Source organism: Girardinichthys multiradiatus, chromosome 3, assembly GCF_021462225.1.
Source record: "Girardinichthys multiradiatus isolate DD_20200921_A chromosome 3, DD_fGirMul_XY1, whole genome shotgun sequence".
Classification (NCBI taxonomy): domain Eukaryota; kingdom Metazoa; phylum Chordata; class Actinopteri; order Cyprinodontiformes; family Goodeidae; genus Girardinichthys; species Girardinichthys multiradiatus.
This window is the reverse complement of record NC_061796.1, coordinates 12480348-12503891: the sequence shown is the minus strand read 5'-3', so window position 1 is coordinate 12503891 and position 23544 is coordinate 12480348. Positions and strand designations below refer to the sequence as shown.

The window sequence follows — 23544 nt, the reverse complement described above, 5'->3', positions numbered from 1 at the left end:
AAATCTCTTTATATGAAAGTATAAAAAACAATTGCAGATTGATTTATTTTGGCTTCCTGCAAGTTATGGAGCGGAACTTTCATACCCTACAAAATCTGTCACTGTATCATTTCTTCTTTCCAGCTTTATCTGGGTAATCTTGCAGTTAACCCATAGAATGCATATTTAGGGGTTTACCTCAGGTTTCCTTTCAGTCTAACTTGCCTGATGTAGCCCTTTAAGGAAGCACCCTAAAGGTGTCCCAATTAGATGTCTGTGTTTCCCCGAGTAGCTCTTTGCTGAAGAATTCTTGAATATGCCTGCTCCACGTTCAGCACCAAAATATCTGGCTTCTATACGCTCTGCCAGTCGCTTATTTGCACTTTTGTTTCTACAAATTTACTATTTCTTCCTCACACCAGATTTCATTTTCAACATAGCATTTTATCCTTGAATCATTTTAAGCTCATTTAGGAGCAACACTGCCTTGCAAGCATATTCATCCTTTTGATTTTCCACATAGTTTTTATGTTATAACATCAAACTTTACTGTATCTTATTAGGGTTGTCTGTGATCTAAACAGCAAGTGTATATATATGTATTCACCCCCCACCACTTCGACACCCCTAAATAAAATCCAGTCCAACCAATAGTCTTCTGAAGTCACCTCATTACCAGACCAAGTAAAAACTGGACAGGTCAGGGATAAAGTTGTGGAGAAGTTCAAAGCTGGGTTGGTCTTTAAAATAATTGCCAAGTTTTGAACATCCCAGAGTAATTTTATTATTCATCATCTAAAATGGAAAGAGTATGGACCAACTGCAAACGCGTCCACCTAAACTGACAGCTCAAGTGCAGAATCTGTTGATAGATAAGAATTTGCTGTGCACTGCACAAATCTGGCCCTATTAGGATGCAATACATTCAATAGTCATTTCTCCTTTAACAGTTTCAATGATGTGTTTGACACTACATTTTGTTTTATAATTTCTAGGCTTGCTAGTCTTTCTCCTATCACCTTAGAATAACGTCTAAATTTTTTATCTGTTATGAATGTGTAGGAATACTAACATTTTAGAAGTAACCTTTTCTTAGAACTGATAGCTCCACTATCGTAAGATTGATATACATGATCACAGAAGTTGCAACACGTCATTGCTAATCAGCTAAGGATAAAAATCATAGATAGAGATGCACCAATCAGATATTTGTGGCTCCTTCTCTATCTTTCTTTTTTGTATTGCTTTGACCTGCTTATACCAAATATTGTCTGTTCTGATCTCTATAACATCATTTAAAATATTTTTTCCAGTCATTTTTCCTGCAATAAGAGGTAATTATTAATTATATCAGGAGCAGAGGTGAAGACAGGAGTTGGTATAAATTTGGATTTACTATAATAAAGAAATAATTTGGATTTGACACACATAGTATGCTTTGCTTTAGTAACTCTAAACAGCAGTCACTCTGTGTATTTTCTAGAATGTAGATCATTACCTTAACTCTGACATTTCCAAAAGGCTGCAAGCTTTTCTAGATCCAGCACATTCCACAACAGAGGTTGAAAGCTTAAAAAAACTAAACGGAGCAATTTTTCTAGACTAAGTTCAACCTTCTTACCATCTACTGAACTCCAGACCAACTCCGTCCTAGCCTTTAGGAGCGTCGACAAGATGGCTCCTGAGTGTTTTTGAATATCAGAGAACAAAACAAAACTGACAAAATGACCAACAGTTGTCTACTGTAGCAGCTTGAAAGGAGTCTTAGTACCACCAAAGAAAAATACAGGTTTGTTTTTTTTCTTTTAAAAGCATCTCTGTCTTTCCTCAGATTTTATTTTGTAACATCTCACTAATTCTGAAAACAGTTGACTCAGAGCCCTCTTCCCACAATAACTTACCGACAGAACTACAGGGGTTGGACAATGAAACTGAAACACCTGGTTTTAGACCACAATAATTTATTAGTATGGTCTAGGGCCTCCTTTTGCGGCCAATACAGCGTCAATTCGTCTTGGGAATGACATATACAAGTCCTGTAACAGTGGTCAGAGGGATTTTAAGCCATTCTTCTTGCAGTATAGTTGCCAGGTCACTACGTGATACTGGTGGAGGAAAATGTTTCTTGACTCGCTCCTCCAAAACACCCCAAAGTGGCTGAATAATATTTAGATCTGGTGACTGTGCAGGCCATGGGAGATGTTCAACTTCACTTTCATGTTCATCAAACCAATCTTTCACCAGTTTTGCTGTGTGTATTGGTGCATTGTCATCCTGATACATGGCACCGCCTTCAGGATACAATGTTTGAACCATTGGATGCACATGGTCCTCAAGAATGGTTTGGTAGTCCTTGGCAGTGATGTGCCCATCTAGCACAAGTATTGGGCCAAGGGAATGCCATGATGTGGCAGCCTAAACTCAGCCTCAAACTGTTGGTGACTGCTGATTCTATAAGACTGCTTGTTCCCACCCCTCCATCCACTACCTCTTCTCATATCTGTATCTTCATATCAGGGATGGACCCGACCAGACCTCACCTCAAATTGGCCAGTTTAGTGGCACCTCTGTGCAGGAAGGTGTGTCCTCCACAGCGAATCACGTCCTAATTAAGTTTCACAGCGATTTCAGCACCAGTGGCTTCTTCGAGCTCCACTATTATGGTAAACTTCCCTTTTATACCAGTTAGGAACACACTTTGTTCTCCACTTCTGTATGAGCTTATTCATTTGATCTTTATGATTCATCATGTGGACATGAGCACATGAAATAAGTAGAGAATGAATGCTCATCTTTTTCTGATATTTAAAATTCCTTAATTTCTCTTTTTTCTTTGGGGCCTGTCATTCTTTTTATTGTATTACTTCCAGTTATGTACAATGATAAATGATGGATGGCTTCTTATGTCTGTTTTTGTCTACAATATAAAAACGCTTTTTGAAGGGAAGTTGATTAATAAGAAAATGCTCCTTTCACAACTAAGTTAGTTATAGTTTTTTGATGATCATGAACAGTGCTAGGTCGCAATTTATGATCTAATCAGCTTTCAGTGTAATGGGTGAAAAGAAATGTGTGGGGCCAGATAGAAAATGTGCTTACGCTGTCTGTGTGCATGAATCTCTCTCCCTCTTTTTGTTTTCAAGTGCACACATACACTCTTGTTGCAGAGTTCAGTGTTTGTTCTCTCTCCAACAGCTTACCAGCTGAGAACTTGTCAGCAACCCCCTCCTGTCGCAAACGCCACTTTCCTAACCAATGATGACGAGTTTGAAATAGGTTTGTCTCATTTTATTTTGGTCGTTTACAGGCCTGGGACGATGTATAATAGAATCAGCTTTCATTTGATGAAGGTGCATCTGCATGGACAGCCAGAGAAAGGAGAAACAGAAGCAGGCATAGGCATAGGCATAACAAATGGTTGTCCTCAACAATTTATTTATTTATTTCCCTGTTGGTGTATTTTGAGTTGTTCTGCAGTTTAAATCTTTCTTACGTTGTTTTTCTTAATAATGTTAATGATCTGAAAATGTTTTTTTTCAGTTTTACCTGTGTATTAGACCAAATGCATTTATTCATATTAATGAACCTAGGACAGATGTTTATAGTAGCCTATACCATCTCATTCTTTCTCCAGTCTGTGTCTCCTTCTCTCTGCTCATCCTTTTAAGTGTTCCCATCTATTCATGCTTCATGCATTAAAATATTAGTTTGAAGGCAGGGCTAATTAGATGTACTTATAAGCTGTTTGTGTTTTCAGTGTTCAGAAGTAATTAGTAAAGTGAAGTGGAAGTCATGTGGCCAGTGGCTGACTTACTTTGAGCCTTTGAATTTGTGTGTAGTTTATTTTTTTGCCTGTGCTGGTGTGCAAGTTTATGACTGTGCAATTTAATGAAGTGCCTTGAGTTCTAAGGGATGTCAATCTTCATTAGAAAATGTGCAGTTGATTACTGTTTCAAGTGGTGTTGCAGAGGAGTGTTACCGACATAGTTGTGTGTTTCAGTGAGTGGGTGTGGGTGGGCGCTCATATGATTGTGCCTGCGTGGGTCGATGAATTGATGGATCTGCTTCTCATGTCCACTTTTTGCCTCTTGTGTTTGCGTTTGCATGATCGCTGATGTAAACGACCCCACAGGAGACATAATCCGGTACTCATGCCAGCCGGGCTTCACCTTGGTGGGCAGTGAGATCCTGACCTGCCGACTCGGAGAGAGGCTACAGATGGATGGGTCGCCACCAGTCTGTCAAGGTGGGTTTTGCACAATGCGAGTTTACGGGTGTATGGATATGTTTTTGTAAAGGTGTTGAATGTTTTTATGTTTGGTCCTGTAAGCTTTTTTATTTATGTGTAATTATGCTGTTAACAGTGCATTTGACACCACTCTGCCAAGGTTGGTTTCAGTCAGCAGCACTCACTGTTGATGCATCATTTAACAGACAGACAGCCAGCAGGCCGTCCTCCAGCATTATCCTGGTGGCAAACGGCATCTCTGCTCTTCATCATGATCAGGATATGCGGGTTTTTTGGAACAAAGTACCACAATTTGACCCAATCTGGCCACTCAAGCTCAGTTTGAGGCCACTTAAAGATTTGCAAATATTTATGTTTTTCTCTGAAACCTGAACCATAGCATTGAACCTGTGATCCCAGCATGATAGAAACACATAGTTGACAAATCCAGATCCAGTGTTCATAAAAGAGCTTGGGACACAGCATGAGTAATTTGGAACCTATTTGTTCATCTCTAACTGTTAATACTTGATACTTGATGTGATGTTTTGGTTTTCTTCCTGAGACTTTTTTGTTTCTGACAGCATTTTATTGAGAATTTGAGTGGGCTTGTTTTCATACGTGAATAGGATCTCAAGTAAGGTAGTACACAGTAAAACTAAAATCAAAAGTGTATTGTTTTATTTGCCATGTTCGTAATTAATTGCATGCAGTCAGTAAGAAGCTGTGCAAGAAGAAAAAATGGATAGTTAAAAAAAAGTCATAAAAATCTATACACCATAACTGCAGTGCCTTGCTGAAGCATTCATCTCTCTTGAAATTGTTTCACATTACATTCGCAAATATTGTAATTGTAATGTGAAGTGTATTGAGCATTTTTTTTCAATACCCTGAATCAATATAAACAATGTTTCTCTCATATTATTATTAATAGTAATTATTGATATTAATATTATTAAGAATATATTTTTTCTTAACAATTTTTCAATATGTAGATATTCTAAAAACTGTGACTGTAGTCATACACAAGGCACATTTTTTACATTTTTTTTTAACCATTTCCAAGTTATCTTTAAAAGTCAAGAAATTTGAATAGAAAGCTCAATTATATTCTAGTTTAGTATGAAGAGGGTTTTTTTTTTTTTATCTCATCATGGTGATTAAAACAGCAGATAAATTATACTAGCAGATACCAACTGTCTTTCAGCCAAAAGAGGTGCAGTCACATGGGAATACTAGGACACTGAATTTTGCCAGTTTATTTCTCTGAGCTCTGCCAAAATCTGCCAGCTCATATTAGCTGGAGCTCATATAGTGGTAATTGTGATAAATACCCACACTCATATTTAAATGATAAAGTTGACCTGCCAAATGCACTTGGCCGATGCACGTTCAAACATTTTGACGTTCTCAGCCTCTCAAAGAAAGTGTCCAAAATGTCAGGTATGAATAATTCAGGAAAACCCGTACAAGTTGTAAAAAAACGCAGATCCTATCCAAAATAAAAAGAATAGAGACTGCTTTGATTAAGAATCATGCCCAAAGGGGGAGATGGTGGTGTAGGGGTTAAGCATACGACCCATGCATAGAGGGTACAGTCCTCAATGAAGCTGTCACTGGTTGGGGTCTGGCCCTGTTGATCTTTGCAGCATGTCTTACTCTCTCCCTCCACCCCATTTCCTGTCGGTCAACTTCAAAATAAAGGCTACTAGTGCCTCAAAATTGAAAGAAAAAAACAGAATCATTCAAATAACTGAGCAGTTAAACTGCTGACGTAGTGAAGTGCATATTTAAATGCGTACTGTCTGTGATAGACTTGTCTGTTTATATGTCAGATGACTAATCATCTTGTTCAAGTATTTCCTAAAACTGGCCTCAAGTATCACATTGGCGTAGTTAGCAAAATTTTAGAGCTGGTAATTTGTTGCTTGACATTTTCATGGATCACCTCATTTTTTATTCTTAAGAATTCATTACATTTTCTTGCATTGGGTATGTTATGCCCTTGTGCACCTCTAGCATGAAACTAATTGCTCTCCTTGGGACATGTAAAGTTGAACTTAATTTGAGTTGACCTGCTATTCACAGGCAAGAGACTGCTTCTGCTTGCTCCATCGCCAGCTTGCCGACAGGCCAAGAAAGAGAATCCTCCTATGTTTTTTTATTCTGTTTTTATTTATTGTCATTTCATGCCTTAAAGACAACGCTTAAATGCCCTTGCTTGGCTATGAAAGCCAACCAAATATCCCTCGTTTTAATGATATATTTTCCCAGGCCCTGTCAACATGAAAGCATATGAAGTAGATTATACACCAGCCTTAACAATAAATAGAACAATGACTGAGTTAAAATGCAGTTCCTTGCAAAAGTATTTCCACCCCTTTCTACCCTTTTCTACCCTCTTTATGTAAAAGATCAACACTAAGCTGGGCATAACTGTGAAGTGGAAGGAAAATAATTAATGGTTTTCCAAATTTCTTTCTGAAACTTGCTGTTAGATGGTAGGGTATCCTAAATTTGCCTTCAGCACATTAACATTTAAATATTTTGCTTAATGAGTGGTATTAAAAGCAACAGTAAAAAGTGTATAAAAGTACAGTTCTCATTTTAATTATTTTATTACTGGTGTTTACCTTTAATAAAATAATTAAATCATTGTCTACCATCTGTGGTGTGCATATGTATATAGCCCCCTTGAGAATAGTACGTAGAACTTCCTTATACTAGAATTACTACTGCAAGTTGTTTTGGTTACATCTCTACAGGCTTCACACATCTTCCGAGTAAGATTTCTGCCTAGTCATCTTTTCAACATATCTAAAGCTCAGTCAGACTGGATAGAGAGCATTGGTAAACATAGATATTCAAGTGACAGAATTTAGGTCAGGACTTTGACTAGACAATTCTAAATCAGGAAAATGCCTTGATCTAAAGCTTTCCATTTTAGCTCCGGCCTCAAGTCTTTTACAGACTCTGACATGTTTTCAGAATCAGCTTTATGCCCGCAAACAAGAAATTTTACTTTCGTCCATTTCGCTCTCAATGAAAAACATTAAAATAAAAAGGAAAATATTTTTTGTATACATATACAGGTCCTTCTCAAAATATTAGCATATTGTGATAAAGTTCATTATTTTCCATAATGTAATGATGAAAATTTAACATTCATATAATTTACATTCATTGCACACTAACTGAAATATTTCAGGTCTTTTATTGTCTTAATACGGATGATTTTGGCATACAGCTCATGAAAACCCAAAATTCTTATCTCACAAAATTAGCATATCATTAAAAGGGTCTCTAAACGAGCTATGAACCTAATCATCTGAATCAACGAGTTAACTATAAACACCTGCAAAAGATTCCTGAGGCCTTTAAAACTCCCAGCCTGGTTCATCACTCAAAACCCCAATCATGGGTAAGACTGCCGACCTGACTGCTGTCCAGAAGGCCACTATTGACACCCTCAAGCAAGAGGGTAAGGCACAGACAGAAATTTCTGAACGAATAGGCTGTTCCCAGAGTGCAGTATCAAGGCACCTCAGTGGGAAGTCTGTGGGAAGGAAAAAGTGTGGCAGAAAACGCTGCACAACGAGAAGAGGTGACCGGACCCTGAGGAAGATTGTGGAGAAGGGCCGATTCCAGACCTTGGGGGACCAGCGGAAGCAGTGGACTGAGTCTGGAGTGGAAACATCCAGAGCCACCGTGCACAGGCGTGTGCAGGAAATGGGCTACAGGTGCCGCATTCCCCAGGTCAAGCCACTTTTGAACCAGAAACAACGGCAGAAGCGCCTGACCAGGGCTACAGAGAAGCAGCACTGGACTGTTGCTCAGTGGTCCAAAGTACTTTTTTCGGATGAAAGCAAATTTTGCATGTCATTCGGAAATCAAGGTGCCAGAGTCTGGAGGAAGACTGGGGAGAAGGAAATGCCAAAATGCCAGAAGTCCAGTGTCAATTACCCACAGTCAGTGATGGTCTGGGGTGCCGTGTCAGCTGCTGGTGTTGGTCCACTGTGTTTTATCAAGGGCAGGGTCAATGCAGCTAGCTATCAGGAGATTTTGGAGCACTTCATGCTTCCATCTGCTGAAAAGCTTTATGGAGATGAAGATTTCATTTTTCAGCACGACCTGGCACCTGCTCACAGTGCCAAAACCACTGGTAAATGGTTTACTGACCATGGTATCACTGTGCTCAATTGGCCTGCCAACTCTCCTGACCTGAACCCCATAGAGAATCTGTGGGATATTGTGAAGAGAACGTTGAGAGACTCAAGACCCAACACTCTGGATGAGCTAAAGGCCGCTATCGAAGCATCCTGGGCCTCCATAAGACCTCAGCGGTGCCACAGGCTGATTGCCTCCATGCCACGCCGCATTGAAGCAGTCATTTCTGCAAAAGGATTCCCGACCAAGTATTGAGTGCATAACTGTACATGATTATTTGAAGGTTGACGTTTTTTGTATTAAAAACACATTTCTTTTATTGGTTGGATGAAATATGCTAATTTTGTGAGATAGGAATTTTGGGTTTTCATGAGCTGTATGCCAAAATCATCCGTATTAAGACAATAAAAGACCTGAAATATTTCAGTTAGTGTGCAATGAATCTAAAATATATGAATGTTAAATTTTCATCATTACATTATGGAAAATAATGAACTTTATCACAATATGCTAATATTTTGAGAAGGACCTGTATATTATACAATGTTTTTACTAAAGAAAAGGTCATGATGGAAATATGCATGGTATCAATCGATCTGGGGAAAGAAACTGTCTGTAACAGCTGGTTTTTGCAAATAGTGAAATGTAGCACCTACCTGAAGGTAAAAGTCTAAACAGTTAGTGTCCAAGCTGTGTGGGGGTCTGCAGAGATATTAGCTGCCCTTTTCCTGACCCTAGACTTGTACAAGTCCTGAGTGACGGAAGGTCAGCCTGAATGGTTCTCTCTGCAGACTTTTCTTTCGGGCTTTGTCCTTTATTTAGCTTTATTCCTCTCTCCATTAACTCTGACCAGACTATTTGTCTCTTCTGAAAAAAAAAGCATTACTGCATCATATAATCCATTATGACTTTTACCATGCATAAGACAGTGCTTGAGGAAAATGATTTTAAACAGGCTATAGTTGCAAAACCCTACCAGACATCTCACAGCTATAAGTAAACAGTAGGGGAAAGCTTTCCTCAGACCAATGTCAAAGAATGGTAGATGACAACAAGAATCATCTCCTAGTTTTGTAAACCAAAGGAAATAAGACTTGCTGTTAGGTGGTAGGGTATCCTAAATTTGCCTTCAGCACATTAACATTTAAATCTTTTGCTTAATGAGTGGTGTTAAAAGCAACAGTAAAAGGTGTATAAATGTACAGTTCTCATTTTAATTATTTTATTACTGGTGTTTTCCTGTAATAAAAATACTAAATCACTGTCTTTTTCATAGATGAATAAAAATGTGATCAGACATGTATGTGAACATTAATCAATAAAGAATTGAATGTTAATGGATGGATGGACGGATGGATGCACAGAAAAAGTAATCATCATTTTTATATGCCCTAAATGTACTCTCTAGTTCTGCAGCCAAACACCCTTGACCAATACCTTGTAAGCATTTTCTGGTCTTAGGGTAGCTTCCCATCCATATTACAGTGCTTTAGAGGCCTATCTTTTGAAGTATGAGTATTGAGGGGGGTTGAAACATTTTAAGCCTCTCATGAGTCATTTTTTAATGCCTGCACCAAAAGTTAAAATCAAAACGTTTAAGCTCACTGGATCTACTTGTGTGTGTTGCCTGGCAACATTAGTTTATTAAACAAGTAATGGAGAATATAAATATTATGTGTGCTGCTTAATTAAATGGCACAATACCCAGCTTTGTAGATTGCAACGGTTGTGTCATGTTTACTTTGCAGGAAGAAAGGCTACTGGGCGGTGGTGTGTGCAGTGTGTGGCTTTACAAATACAGCAGTTCTAAACGTGCAGAAAACCCAAAAGGTAGTTTGCAAACCCTTTGAGCCAAATGTTTTATAGTCAATAGATCTATCTAAATGATTGACAAACTGTGGCTTCCTGTTAAGTTCTATAATTTGATACAATGTGCAGTTTTTTCTACTTCGGTTAAACCAACATTTCTTATCACAGATCTTACTAAAAAGTCAATAAGAGAATCTTGCTGTGTATTTAAACATATTTCAAAGCATACTAATATTTAGCCAACATTTATTATAAATTAAGTATTAACAATACTTAAAAAATCACCACAATCTTTACTGTTAAACATTCATTACTCCAAACAGTCAGAGCCTCACAAAAACAATTAAACAAAAAAACACCCTGAACATAAAACACACAGTATCACCTCATTATTTTCAAACATTATTGCTGCCACTGCTGCTTTTCTCATGGAAACAACACTAGAAATTTTTTTCAAACGGCAATCCCAATTACACTACCAGTTTTTGGCTTTTGCAAATGTCTTCAATTAGAGTTTATTTTCACAGGATGACTGATTATCATTGCTGTCATTTGTTTTGAGAAAAAATAATCTATATTGTACTTGTCAGTCCTTACTAAGCATGCGTTTAAAAAAATGGATGCACTTTAATATTGCACTACAGTTATGGCAGTTTAAACAAAATCCTCCTAATTCATGTTATGCTGTTTTGTCATTGTAGAAGGGTTGAAATTGTATTACATTTTAAAATACACATAAATACACAGAAAAGTCTGGGGTCAGCTAAGTGCAGGTAACTATTTAAAATGAACAGGCTGCTTTATCTAAGCTACTATGTCAACAGTTATGCACAACAGCTCTTTGATCAGGAAGGCCTCTCGTATCACAGAAGATCCTCCTCACTCAGTCATTCCAGCTGCTCCAGTCAGGCAGAAGGCTTAAAGTCCCTCTGGCCCAGAAAGGCATTTACACAGTCATTTATTCCGCTTGCACTATCCACTTTGAACACTACAATGAGAACTGTACTTTTACCCACTTTTTACAGTTACATTTAAAAGTCCCCTTTAATGTGTTTTGATGTGCTTTTTAAGTGTGTCTCGAAGTGTTTATTGTATGTTAAGTGCAGGAATGCTGTTTATGGAGCCCCAAATGTCACCATCTTGGACAGAGAATAAAGTTTTCTTTTCTTTTCTTCTTTTCTTTTCTTTAATACCTTAATAAATAACAAAACACACTTAGCAGGCATCAAAGACTGCAAAAATCTACCTCCCTAAAAAGATTTTATTTAAAAAAAAAAAGTTGCCACCTGGATTTAACCAAGCAAATTAGTACGAGCCTCCCAATGATAATTACTGCATGGGCGATTATGTTTCATCTGGCAACAAGTTATTTAACCCCAACTGCTGCAATTAGTTGCTTCTCATTTCTTAAACAACCATGTCGAAAGACACATCCTGTGTTCGTGGGAAAGATGTCAGTCTGTGTCAGAAGAGTCAAATCATTGGCATGCATCAAGCAGAGAAAACATCTAAGGAGATTGCAGAAACGACCAAAATTGGGTTAAGAACTGTCCAAGGTATTATTAAAAACTGGAAGGATATTGGGGAACCATCGTCTTCGAGGAAGAAATCTGACCAGAAAAAATCCTGAATGATCGTGATCGCCGATCACTTAAACGTTTGGTGAAATTAAATCGAAGAAAAACAACAGTAGAAATCCGGGCTATATTTAATAGTGAAAGTAAGAACATTTCCACGCACGCACAATGTGAAGGGAACAGGGATTAGGACTGAACAGCTGTGTAGCCTTAAGAAAACCATTAATCAGTGAGGATAACTGGAAAAAAAGGCTTCAATTTGCTAGGAAGCATAAAGATTGGACTCTGGGCCAATGGAAGAAGGTCATATGGTCTGAGTCCAGACTTACCCTGTTCCAGAGTGATGGGTGCATCATGGTAAGAAGAGAGGCAGGACAAGTGATGCCCCCATCATGCCTAGTGCCTACTGTACAAGCCTGTGGGGGCAGTGCTATGATCTGGGGTTGCTGCAGTTGTTCAGGTCTGGGTTCAACAACAGTATGTGTTCAAAGAATGAGGTCAGCTGACTACCTGAATATACTGAATGACCAGGTTATTCCATCAATGGATTTTTTCTTCCTTGATGGCAAGGGCATATTCCAAGATGACAATGCCAGGATTCATCGGGCTCGAATTCTGAAAGAGTGCGTAGCGATCAGACTCTACTGTCATTAATGCAAGATCTTGGTGAAAAATTAATGCAACCCTGGGTGGAAATCAATCTTGTGACATCAGAAGCTTATCGAATCAATGCCACAGTGAATGCGTGCAGTAATCAAAGCTAAAGGTGGTCAAATGAAATATTAGAATGTGTGACTGTTTTTTTTTTTGGTGGCAACTTTTTTTTTGCCCAGGCAGTGTATTTTCTACACACTCATTCATACACCTAATGGCAATTCAAAGAGACCAATTAACCTAACAAGCATGTCTTCGGACTGTGGAAGGAAGCCGGAGTACCCGGTGAGAACCCACGCATGCATGGGGAGAACATGCAAAAACATGCAGAAAGACCCCCGGGAGTCAAACCCAAGACTTTCTTGCTGCAAGGCAACAGTGCTACCAACTGCACCACTGTGCAGCTTATTTATGCAATCCAAATGAAAACTAGCAAATATTTTAGTCTTCAAGAATGTGTTTTTTATTTAAATTGCATTGTGTCGTTGACTTTGCAGCAAATCCTCATACTGAGCATGCATGTAGCTACAGTGGAAAGGGAAACTCCCCTTCAACAGGAAGAAGCCTCCAGCAAAACTAGACTTAGTGTGAATGGCCATCTGCCACCTCCAACTGGGGGTTTGAATTATACACAAAAAAAAAGAAACACAGAAGCACTGATCCAGGAGTACTTTCTTTGTTTAAAAAGGTAAAAACATTAATGGCAGTAGTAGCTTCTTTAGTGGCTTCATCTAGGAGAGAAACACAGCTAAGCTGATAAGCTCTTAGCCAGTTTTGGAGTCTATAGGATGGAAAAAAGCACATAGTCTCAATAAAAACCTAGCCAATAGCTATGTCAAGGAGAGTAAACACTGAAAGACAGGGCCAAGTGTATCATCTAATAAAGTGTGTCGCTTCAATGATAAGAAAAAACAGAGAAAATAAAAGGTAAAAGCTAAAATAACAGCAACTAAAGCATAATTTGAGAAGCAATAGAATTTACTATAACAGAGTGAGAAAAAGTGATCATTATGTCCTCCACCAACCTAAGCCCATAGCAGCTTAACTACAGAGATAGCTCAGGTTAACATAAGCCAGTCTGACTATGAGCTTTACCAAAAAGGGAAGTTTTAAGCCTAGTCTTAAAAGTAGACAGAGTGTCTGCTGGTTCCACACTGCTTATACTTTTAGAGACTCTAGAACAGGGGTCACCAACACGGTGCCCGCGGGCACCCGGTCGCCCCAAGGACCATTTGAGTCGCCCGTAGACCTGTTCTACAAATAGCACAACTCACTACTGAGCTATGTCTAAAATTTCATTTTATTCAGTTGTTATTCTTTTTTGTATTTATATATATTTTAAAATGTCTATCTTAAAAATATGTTCATTGTACATTTTTAAAAATATAAGCTTTGGTGAACTCTGACCTAATCTAGTTCAAAGAGCAGTATTGTGCGAACCAATCAGTGGTCGTGAAAAGTATGCTAGCGGGTGCCGCAAAGGTAATCGGTGAATGCAGTTTCCTACACCCCAAAAAAGGCAGAAAAAAGAGAGAAAACTTATCATTTTCACAACGAACGGGAGGAGCAGTTATTTTTTACAACTGTGAAAGGAACCTGTGTGTGTCTTATTTGTGGCGACAGCGAAGCGACACAATGTGGAGAGACACTTCACTACATGTCATAAAAGCTACAATGCTAACTACCCACCGGGAAGCGCATTACGGACAGAAAAAGCCCGTGAGCTAAAGGCAGCTTTGGGTAAGCAACAGTCTTTTTTAACAAGACCGACAAAATAGTCACAAAAAGCAACGGAAGCCTCGTTTAGAGCTACACATTTTCTGATAAAGAAGAAGAAGGCATTTTCAGATGGAGAAGTTGTCAAAGAAGCGATGATTATTATTGCTAACACTGTACTCAAGGATGAGAACAATGGAACCGATCTGATCTCTACTCTCTCTGACGTACAACTGGGAGCAGCTACGATGGCTAGACGAGTGTCAGTTATGTCTGGTAACTTGGCTGATCAGCTGGACCAGGATCTTGCGAGGTGCAGGTGGTTTAGCATCCAGTGCGACGAGAAGGTGGACAGCAGCAGTACAGCGCAGCGCTTTGATTTTTGTCCGGATGGTCTTCGAAGATTTCACAACCAAGGAGGAACTCCTGACGTCACTCCCCTTAAAGACAACCACGAGGGGAGCTGATATTTATAAAACGGTGAAGGAGTTTTTTGTACACAGAAAAGTACTGATGGAAAAGCTGGTAGCATTGACTACAGACGGGGCACCTGCTATAATCAGCCGACATACAGGTTTCATCGCTCACTGTCAAGGTGACCCAGACTTTCCTACATTTCTGCATTATCACTGTGTCGTTCACCAGAGCATGTGATGACTCCTATTGTAAAAATCATAAATAGCATCCGATCCAAAGCAAAACAGCACATAATTTTTAAGGTGCTATTGGAGGAGATGTCAGATGAATATGGTGACTTGCTGCTACACACTGAAATCAGATGGCTCAGTAGGGGGCGAGTTTTACTTGTTTTTTTTGTCACTTTTGGGTGAAATCAAAGGGTTCATGCTGTCCCGAGGTGAAGATGTCTCACTACTAGAGGACACAAAGTGGACACTTGACCTTGCATTTTTGTTTGACATTACTGGGAAACTGAATCACTTGAATTGCGAGCTGCAAGGCAAAGACAAGACTGTTGCTGATATGATAAGTGCATTCAATTCATTTAAAGCCAAGATGAACATTTTCACATGTAATTTACAGAGAAAAAATTTGGTGCATTTTCCCTCTGTGCAGTTGGTGCTGAAAGACAACACTTCTGCATCTGAGACATTTGAAATAGTTGCAGAAAAGTACTGTGAAGTCATCAACAGACTTGGGCAGGAGTTTGAGAATAGGTTTTGTGGCCTTGATCTGCTTGAGACGTGTGTGTCATTTATTTCCAATCCTTTCATGAATGTAAACACAACAGGCTTTGCTGAGCAACTTAGTGCAATGTTCAGCTTGGATGCTGGACAGGTGGAGATTGAAATCATTACATTGCAAAATGACCTCCACTTCTATGCGCCCACAAGGCTGGACCAAACGTTTGGTGCCTTGTTGACACAGAGAAGTACAGTGGTGTATGCACAGCAGCTATGAAGGTTGCCAGCCTGTTTGGTTCAACCTATCTCTGTGAATCAGATGTTTTCTGACATGAACTTCATTAAGAACAAACACAGAACACGCCTCACTGATGCACATCTGAAAGACTCACTCACACACACCAGATTACAGTGCACTGGTGAACAGCATGCAATGCCAGTTTTCCCACTAACAAGGACCAGATGTCAGTGGCAACATGGCAGTGCCATGGCAAATATAAGTTAAAATACTTAAGAATTTTGTTCAATTTAAACATGTGTTCATGAAATGTAAGTTATAATTTTCTTAAAAATGCAGCAGATTCAGTAATTGGTGACAAGATTTATTGAAAAATATGTATTCATGAAATATGTGATTTTTATAAATATTTGATTGTCCTTTAACGTTATATAATTTACAACTTTCTGAAACATAAGACATGGTTTGTTAAAAGGATTTGTTATTGGCTTATGAAAATGGGAAATTTTTTCTACGAAATATAGTGATGTAAGTGATTATCTGAAAATGTATCAATTACTGTGATTAATAAAGTTTTGAATATTGATATCTGTTTCCCGCCTTGTTGTCATTGCCATTGATTGTGAGAAATCATTAACATGACGTGTCTTCGTATAGATGATTGTCATTATTCATTAATAATGTATAATTAAGAGGCAAACTGAGCAAATTTGTTTTTTCAGAAGAGTTTATCAAACTGGTAGCCCTTTGTATGACTCCGTACCCATAAAGTATCTCTCGGTTTCAAAAAGGTTGGTGACCCCTGCTCTAGAACTACTAATAAACCAGCAGTCTGGGAGCAAAGTGCTCTTTTAGGAAGATATGGAACAACCAGATCTCTGATGCTTGATGGAAAATTTTAGGCCCTGTTTAAACAGTAACATTTTCTTGGTTAAATTGTAAAAGTTTGGTTTCTAGTGTTTGTCTACATGACAATGGTGTTTGCTTTCTCTGAAAACAACACAATATGAAAATGGGTTCCAGAGTGTCATGTTTTAAAAACGTCCTGATCTCCGTTGTTGTGTACACAGAAAAAATGTAATCGTCCTGTTTGGGGAAGACCTGGCTCATGCTCAGTATGACTGTTTTCAGTAGAAATTGATGTGCACATGCACAGCTTCATGGATGCCTACCAGGTTGACCTTACAAAAGAAGAAGATATCAACAATAACAATGACGGATTGCAGAGTAGTGTTTGTGCTGCTGACTCATTTGAATCTAACATGGATTCTCCAACAAAGTGCTCATGTTAATTCTGGTTTTTTTTGTTTGTTTTTTTTAAGCAGGGAGTGTTTATATGCATGTGCATGTTGAGCAGCAGCGCAAGATTCATTTTATAGGTGGGAGGGCCGTGCGGGTGTTGCGCCGCACATACTCAGTTTTGTCACACTATAATGTTTCCGTGTACTTAAGGGGCGTTTTTAGGGTCTTGATATATTGGGAGCTTTAGTACAGAACCCTCCTTCCTCCTGTCCCCTCTTTAAAAGTTGCCCTTTAGAGTCTCTATGTATTTTGACCACTATGTTTACTCCTGCTACCTACTGAGCGGGCCTCACCCCGGTCTCAGCATAAATGATGAGACCGGACAAACGGTTCCCAAAGAAAATGTTTTTTCTTCAACTCTTAGGAACCAGTGAAGCCCAGACCTTAAAAGGCTGTGCCTATTCTCATAGAATCTGGGGTTATTTAACCCCAGATTCATAAGAGAGACGCATGAAGAGAAGCGTGAAGGCTTTGAGTGCGTAAATACGCAGTCAGAGGCGCCCTGCGCAAATGAACAGGGAGGATAAATAATCTTGTCAGGGTGGAGGCAGACATGACAAACCTGCTGCTGTGGACAGTGACGACACAGCTTAACAGACTGGAACAGTCCAGAAAAGCAGGGGCAGAACATAACAGAAGGAAAAACATCAGCAGCAGGATCATAATGACAACAACAACTTCCTGCGTGCTTCAAGCGGCCAGAGCAGAGGGCAACTGTTCGCTACACGGGAAAACGTGCAGTGCCAGGCCAGCTGTGGTTCTCACTGAGTCCACAGGAGGATCCACCGTCAGAAGTGGACGACTTTCCTCACAATCCATGGCCGAAGATGCTTCTTTGTTATTTTGCTCCAGTTCAGCTGAACCCGCAGCATCTGGATCGGGTCACTTTTCCTCCTGCAACCCATGGAGCAGCCGCAGGATCAGCGGAAAATAAAAAATAATTTTAGATAATCAAATTTGACCTTATATTAAATAATTAGTTTTTCTTGCTATCGTATTGTTGAACAGTATAGAATTAATTAAAGCATAATTAAAAGCTTTTAAAATAACTACATTTTTACTGAGTTAAAAACAATTAAATATCAGTTTCTGTATGGGGTTCATATATTTGTACATCCGAGTCTAGAGGATTCAGGGCTTCACCAGTCCTGGACCTCACCGCATGTCACTGAACTGAGATCTAATATAGCCCGGGAATTTCGTGTTTTTTGTTATAGAGTTCATGCCCCCCTATTCTTTTTGAGCCAAAGGCAGAAAGTTTTGCAATACATTTGCAGCATGATTCTTCTCTCTGTTACATTATTTTCAATATGTCCCTCTTTTTATTTCTTTGATATATGTCCAAATTTTTGCCTGACCTTTTTATCTGGAATAGTTGTTCGCATTAACCTTTTATATGCACCATGTTATTTCACTGCTAGCCCTCAAGACCTGCTTTCAGCACTGACAAAGCAGGAAAATAAAGTAACAGGACTGTCATTATTTCACATGCCAGCCACCAGGAAATGAGACACACACACACACACACAGACAGACAGAGAGATCATTTTCCATAAAAAGTTAATGTCTAACCTACTCAGTCTTATTATTTGATAGATTGATTTTAAAGGAGCCCAATGACAACAGCAGACTCACCAGTTTTTGCCTAAGGTGGAATATCAGTCAGTCGGCTAAAATGTGATTAGTTCATGACTTTGTTTATGTAATGTATTCATGTATACTGCATCTGTAATTTATCGTAATCTTTTCTCTCTAGTCCAGCCTTTAACCACCCTTCTACTTTATCATCTTCTGTTCCCCTTGTTTCTGTCTCTTTTTTGACCTTTTTCTGTGTGCACTCTGTCTTTTTGCTTTATTTCTTTCTCTGTTGATGTTTCTCTTGTCCTACATTGCCTGTTGACCCCTAATTCCATATCTGTCTCCACAGTGCAATGTCCAGCATATGAGGTGCGCTTTGACTCAACGGGGGTGATCTTGAGTCCTGGCTATCCTGAAAACTACTCCAACCTTCAGACGTGCTCCTGGCTGATTAACGTAGAGAAGGGCTACAACATCACTCTGCATTTTGAACTTTTTGAGACTGAAAAGGAGTTTGACATCTTGGAAATATTTGATGGTGGGTAGCAATATGAACCTTTTCTTTTTCTTTGATAAAATTTGTTTAATCAAAGTAAATGTCACATCATTGCTTATGTTTACTTGCTTTATTGTGGATCAATCTTAGGTCCAAACATCTACAGTCAGAGCCTTTCAACACTCAGCGGTGACATAGAAACCCCCTTCAATCTGACAACCACAGGCCACCAGCTGCTACTGCGCTGGTCCACTGACCACGCCACCAACCGTCGCGGCTTCCACATCAGATATGTGGGTGAGTATCAAAGTATGTATCCATCTTATAATCATATTCTCTTTTTATGAATGTTGTATTTAACTAGATTTGGGGCCAGATTTACTAAATCTGAGAAATTCAATTTGTGGCTGAAAATCAGAAATAGTGCCAACGGAGTGTCCAGTTCTGCACCAGAGATTGAAAAAAATAAGGCTGATTCGTTTACGCAGGTGAAACCAGTTCCTTAAATTAATGAGTAAAACATCTTATATGCATGGAGATCAAACCGGAACAGCTATTACTTTTATTTTGTTAAGTAAACTCAAAGATGCACGTGTGCAGCACAATTTAGCCACATTAAAATGGTTTTGTATAAACTGTTGTTTCTGTTGTTGGTTTCGAATCAGCCAACACATATGGCTGATGAAGAGTCATTAGAGTCTGACACGTAGCCATAACTATCCTACCCTGATAAATATGTTTAAAAAGCCTTAAAATAAATTCATCTTTTTTTTACTGTAGCATAAAAGTATATTAGAAAACTGAAAAGTATATTAGAAAACATTTGATTTTAGTATTCAAGAGGGAAAAATAAAATATAATGGGAAGCAATTGTTTTCTACAAAATCATCAGTCACACAATAATAAGTATTCCTGACGATACTTTGTCCAACCCCCTTTGGCCTATAGGACAACACTTATTCTTCTCATTTAACGAGGTTGGAGCAAACAGAAAGAAGGATCTTAGATCATTCTTTTGAACAGTCTTTCCAGGTCATCCAGGGTCCTTCTTGATGCTCACACACATTTTTCTATGAGATTTAGGTTTGGGCCTTAAATAGCCATGGAAAATAGTTATTTTTGTGAACCATTTCTATGTTATGTTTGGGATCGTTTTCTTGTTGAAGAAATAAATAATCTACTTTCCGTTTCTGGTGAAGTCCACCAGATTTTTATTTAAAATGGCCTGGTATTTAAAAGAGTTCATGATGATATGCACTCCAACGATTTTCTCGGGCTTTTGCGAGACTAAAAGGCCCATGGCATTACAGAACCTCCACCTTAATTAACAGTGTGCATGAGGGCCTTTTAACATGTTTATTTTTTGCTCCATGCCAAATTCACCTGGAGTGAATATTCAAACATTACCAGCTAAAGTCCCTGAGGATGTAGTATTCTCCACATGTTTATATTGGTGATTGTATAAAAGGAAAGTCAGCATGTAAAAAATATCTTTAGCTTGTTATGAAAACCTGGTAACCCCAAGATGCCACTCTTTCTTAACTAAGATTTCTTCCCCTCTACATAAATGTACTTAAATTACAAGTTGAACTTTTCTGAATTGTCAAGTGTTAGATTATGCTGCTGCAATGAAAGATTATTTATTTTAAGTCATTTTACACATTTTTACCATGGATGCCAAGGAATGTGGCTGTGCAGTGTTAAAATTGCTAAATACAATTGTAGCTACAAACAGCTACAATTCATGGAAATTAGGGCTTGTGATTACACATTGAGCCTGAAGGATATCTGGCCATTCATCCACATTGCAAACCTCTGTACTGGGGAACAATGCAGCACAATGAAATCCCCAAAAGACAGAAGAAAAAAACTGTTCAAAATGGGAAGATAAAACGTGCACGACTGCAAAACATTTGGCTCCTTCCATGAATCATCTTAACTAAAGGTTCAAGGTTATACAAAAATATTTCAGTCAAATTAGATCATTGTGGTTTTGCAAAGTTTTTGTGATAAAATCTAAAATACAATTTGAATGCAACAACAACAAATGCAGATTTTAAACATCTCTTATTCACAATTTCTCCTCTCTTTTCTGCCGTGCTACTTCTGTGCCACATCATCAACAGAATGTTTTGCATTTTCATTTAGAGCAAGTTCTAAGTCTATCTAAGTCTATCTTTTTTTATTTCAACATCTGCTTCAATTTAGCAGTGGAATCAAACACGTGACCAAAACTCACTCATAATGTCAGTATCAACACTCCCTGAAATGCACCAAAAATGTCTCTGTTCAGGACTTTCAGGCACTCTGAGAACTGCTTTATTTGTGAACCTAGTAAAACTGGCCCTTTGTTCTTAAACAGCAGACAAGTGATGCCCTTTATGGGTCTGTAATTGGGACATTTTATTTTGTGTACTCTTTGGTGTCTATTCACCTAAATATGTGATAATAATACATAAGGTTAGGCTCAGAAATATTCACATTCCTGGTAGATTTAGATTTAAATAAATCTGTTAGTTTTGCCAACAGGTTCTTGTTATTTAAAATATTAACGTTTTGAAGTGTCCCAGCCAGAATCTTGATTTGAATCTGATAGAGAATCTGTACACAGAACTCAAGATTAGGGAGATGGCAATGAGATCAACCTCAACAATCTGGAGCTCATTACAAAAGATGAATGGTCAAAAATACCAGTGGAGACATGCAGAAACAAACGAATTAAATGACTCAGTCTAAATCTTCCAGAGTTATGAATAATTTTGAGGCTAACTGTAGTTGTTATGATTTAAATAAACTAAGACTGGATGTGAAACATTTTCTTATAAGCTTCACGATAAACGTTGATAACAGATCCAAAAACAAAAAATGTCATAATGTGTTTTTTTATTAAGTAGAATGTACTACAGGAAGTATTTCAGGGTAGAGACGCACTGATGAAAATATGTGGCTTATTTCCAATCTCCGTTATTTTGTAAAGTTTTGACCGGTTGATATTGATTTTGTCTGTTTCTGATTTGTCTTTAAGAACTAAAATGTTAGAACATATCAGAACAGCACTGAAAATGTGTTGTTTTTCTAGCTTTTCTGCCATCATCAATTTTTTATATTAGGAGCAGATGCGACTGGTGTGAGAGCGATTGATGTAAAAACAGGGTTGTAATATTTGTTGTAAGCAAAAACATGCTGCTATGTTTAAACTGTCTTTAGCATCTCAGATTACTGATTAGTAAAGTTAGTGTGACTAGCATTATTGAAACAGCACTTGTTGGGTTTATTGCCAAGGGAATATAGACCCTTACCTTAAGTCAGAGATTTCCAAAAGGCTGCCAGTATTTTCAAATCCAGCATGTTCCATTACAGACAGAGATTGAAAGCTCAGAATAATGAAAAATAGCAGCTTTAATCTGTTCAGCCTTTTGTTTATGTGTTGAAAGTATTGCTCTTTGTCACTTTCCTGCAACCTAAAAGAATCACAAGCATTTTAGTTGAACAATTTTCTTTCAAACGGCTTATCACATCTGTGTGGTTCTACTGTCTTCACATTTAAACACCCAACTGATGCTATTATCTAACTTGAAGTCTTCTACCCCTCAGTAACAACCACTTTACCAAAGAAGGTTGCTGTCAACTTGAAGAACATGTCTATGGTGCATTCACTCATTAAAAAAAAAAAAAAAAAGATCTGAGTTTTGAGTTTCTAACTGACTGGACAACAGTCAGCCGTTTTCAGCAACCAAAGGTTTTCCTGATGCATTTCTACTTCAAGGACATCATGGTGACTTATACTGAGAGATTTATTTTTTTATTTTTTTATTTTATTTACACTGTTTAATTATGGTTCTATTGTCTCATACCAAGGTGAGTTTATTTGCTGTGAAATATTTATTGGACCATTTTAACTACAGCTTTTTTAGGTGAACAGAACATGACCACACGAATATCATCACAGTCTGTTGTGAATATACAGAAATATTATGCTCTGAGGTTTATTACTGTTTTAAAAACCCATTTTCCACAAATAATAGATCACAATGGGAGATACTTTCATGAACAAAACACAGGAAGGAAGTCACTACTAGGCCTGCATGCTGTTTTGTACTCCCTAAAGTTCAGAGGATTTTAATTCTTAAAGCAAGTGCTGCTAAGAAAGAATAGCACAGACGTCTTCTCCTGTTTGAAATGCATCAATATAAATGTGAAGAGCACATAAGAAATAAATCTTTTAAAGTTTTTTTCTGTATTATATTTAATACACAAGTGCGTTCCTCTGCAGGCAAGTTGGTGTGATGAATTTTGTAAAGGGAACTCCTTCTTGCCTTGATTGACTTTAATAGGAACTGATTTCGGCTCCAATGTGTCTTTTCGTCTTAAATCCCCACTATCTTCCAGCCATGCAGATGTGAAGAAATGGTTGACAGCTATTGGAATGCGCAAAGCTCTCTCTTAAAATGTCTGTCCCATTGGCCATTCACGAGTCATATTCTAGATATCAAATTAGTTTTTTTTTAAGATTGATGGCCTGTAAGATGAGGGAAGGGAATGTTATGGTATAAAAAACTGCAGGATGCATCAGTACTGTGAGTACTGATGCAAACTGAATATGTGCGTGCCCATAGGCTGGCAAGGAATAGTAATAATGTGCTTTTGAGGGCTTCCTT

The 23544-nt window shown here is 38.2% G+C and overlaps 1 protein-coding gene across 2 annotated transcripts in view; it reads left to right on the top strand.

Moving 5' to 3' along the window:
* The window catches only part of LOC124865431 (CUB and sushi domain-containing protein 3-like), a 359430-nt gene that overhangs the window by 244047 nt on the left and 91839 nt on the right, over window positions 1-23544 (top strand). The window contains exons 44-48 of one of the 2 annotated variants that reach the window (XM_047360499.1): window positions 2497-2642; window positions 3175-3255; window positions 4112-4225; window positions 18740-18928; window positions 19037-19183. In XM_047360499.1, coding sequence (XP_047216455.1) covers window positions 2497-2642; window positions 3175-3255; window positions 4112-4225; window positions 18740-18928; window positions 19037-19183 — 677 coding nt within the window. Of the gene's footprint in view, window positions 1-2496; window positions 2643-3174; window positions 3256-4111; window positions 4226-18739; window positions 18929-19036; window positions 19196-23544 lie in introns of both variants that reach the window. The other variant, XM_047360500.1, reaches the window with a different exon arrangement.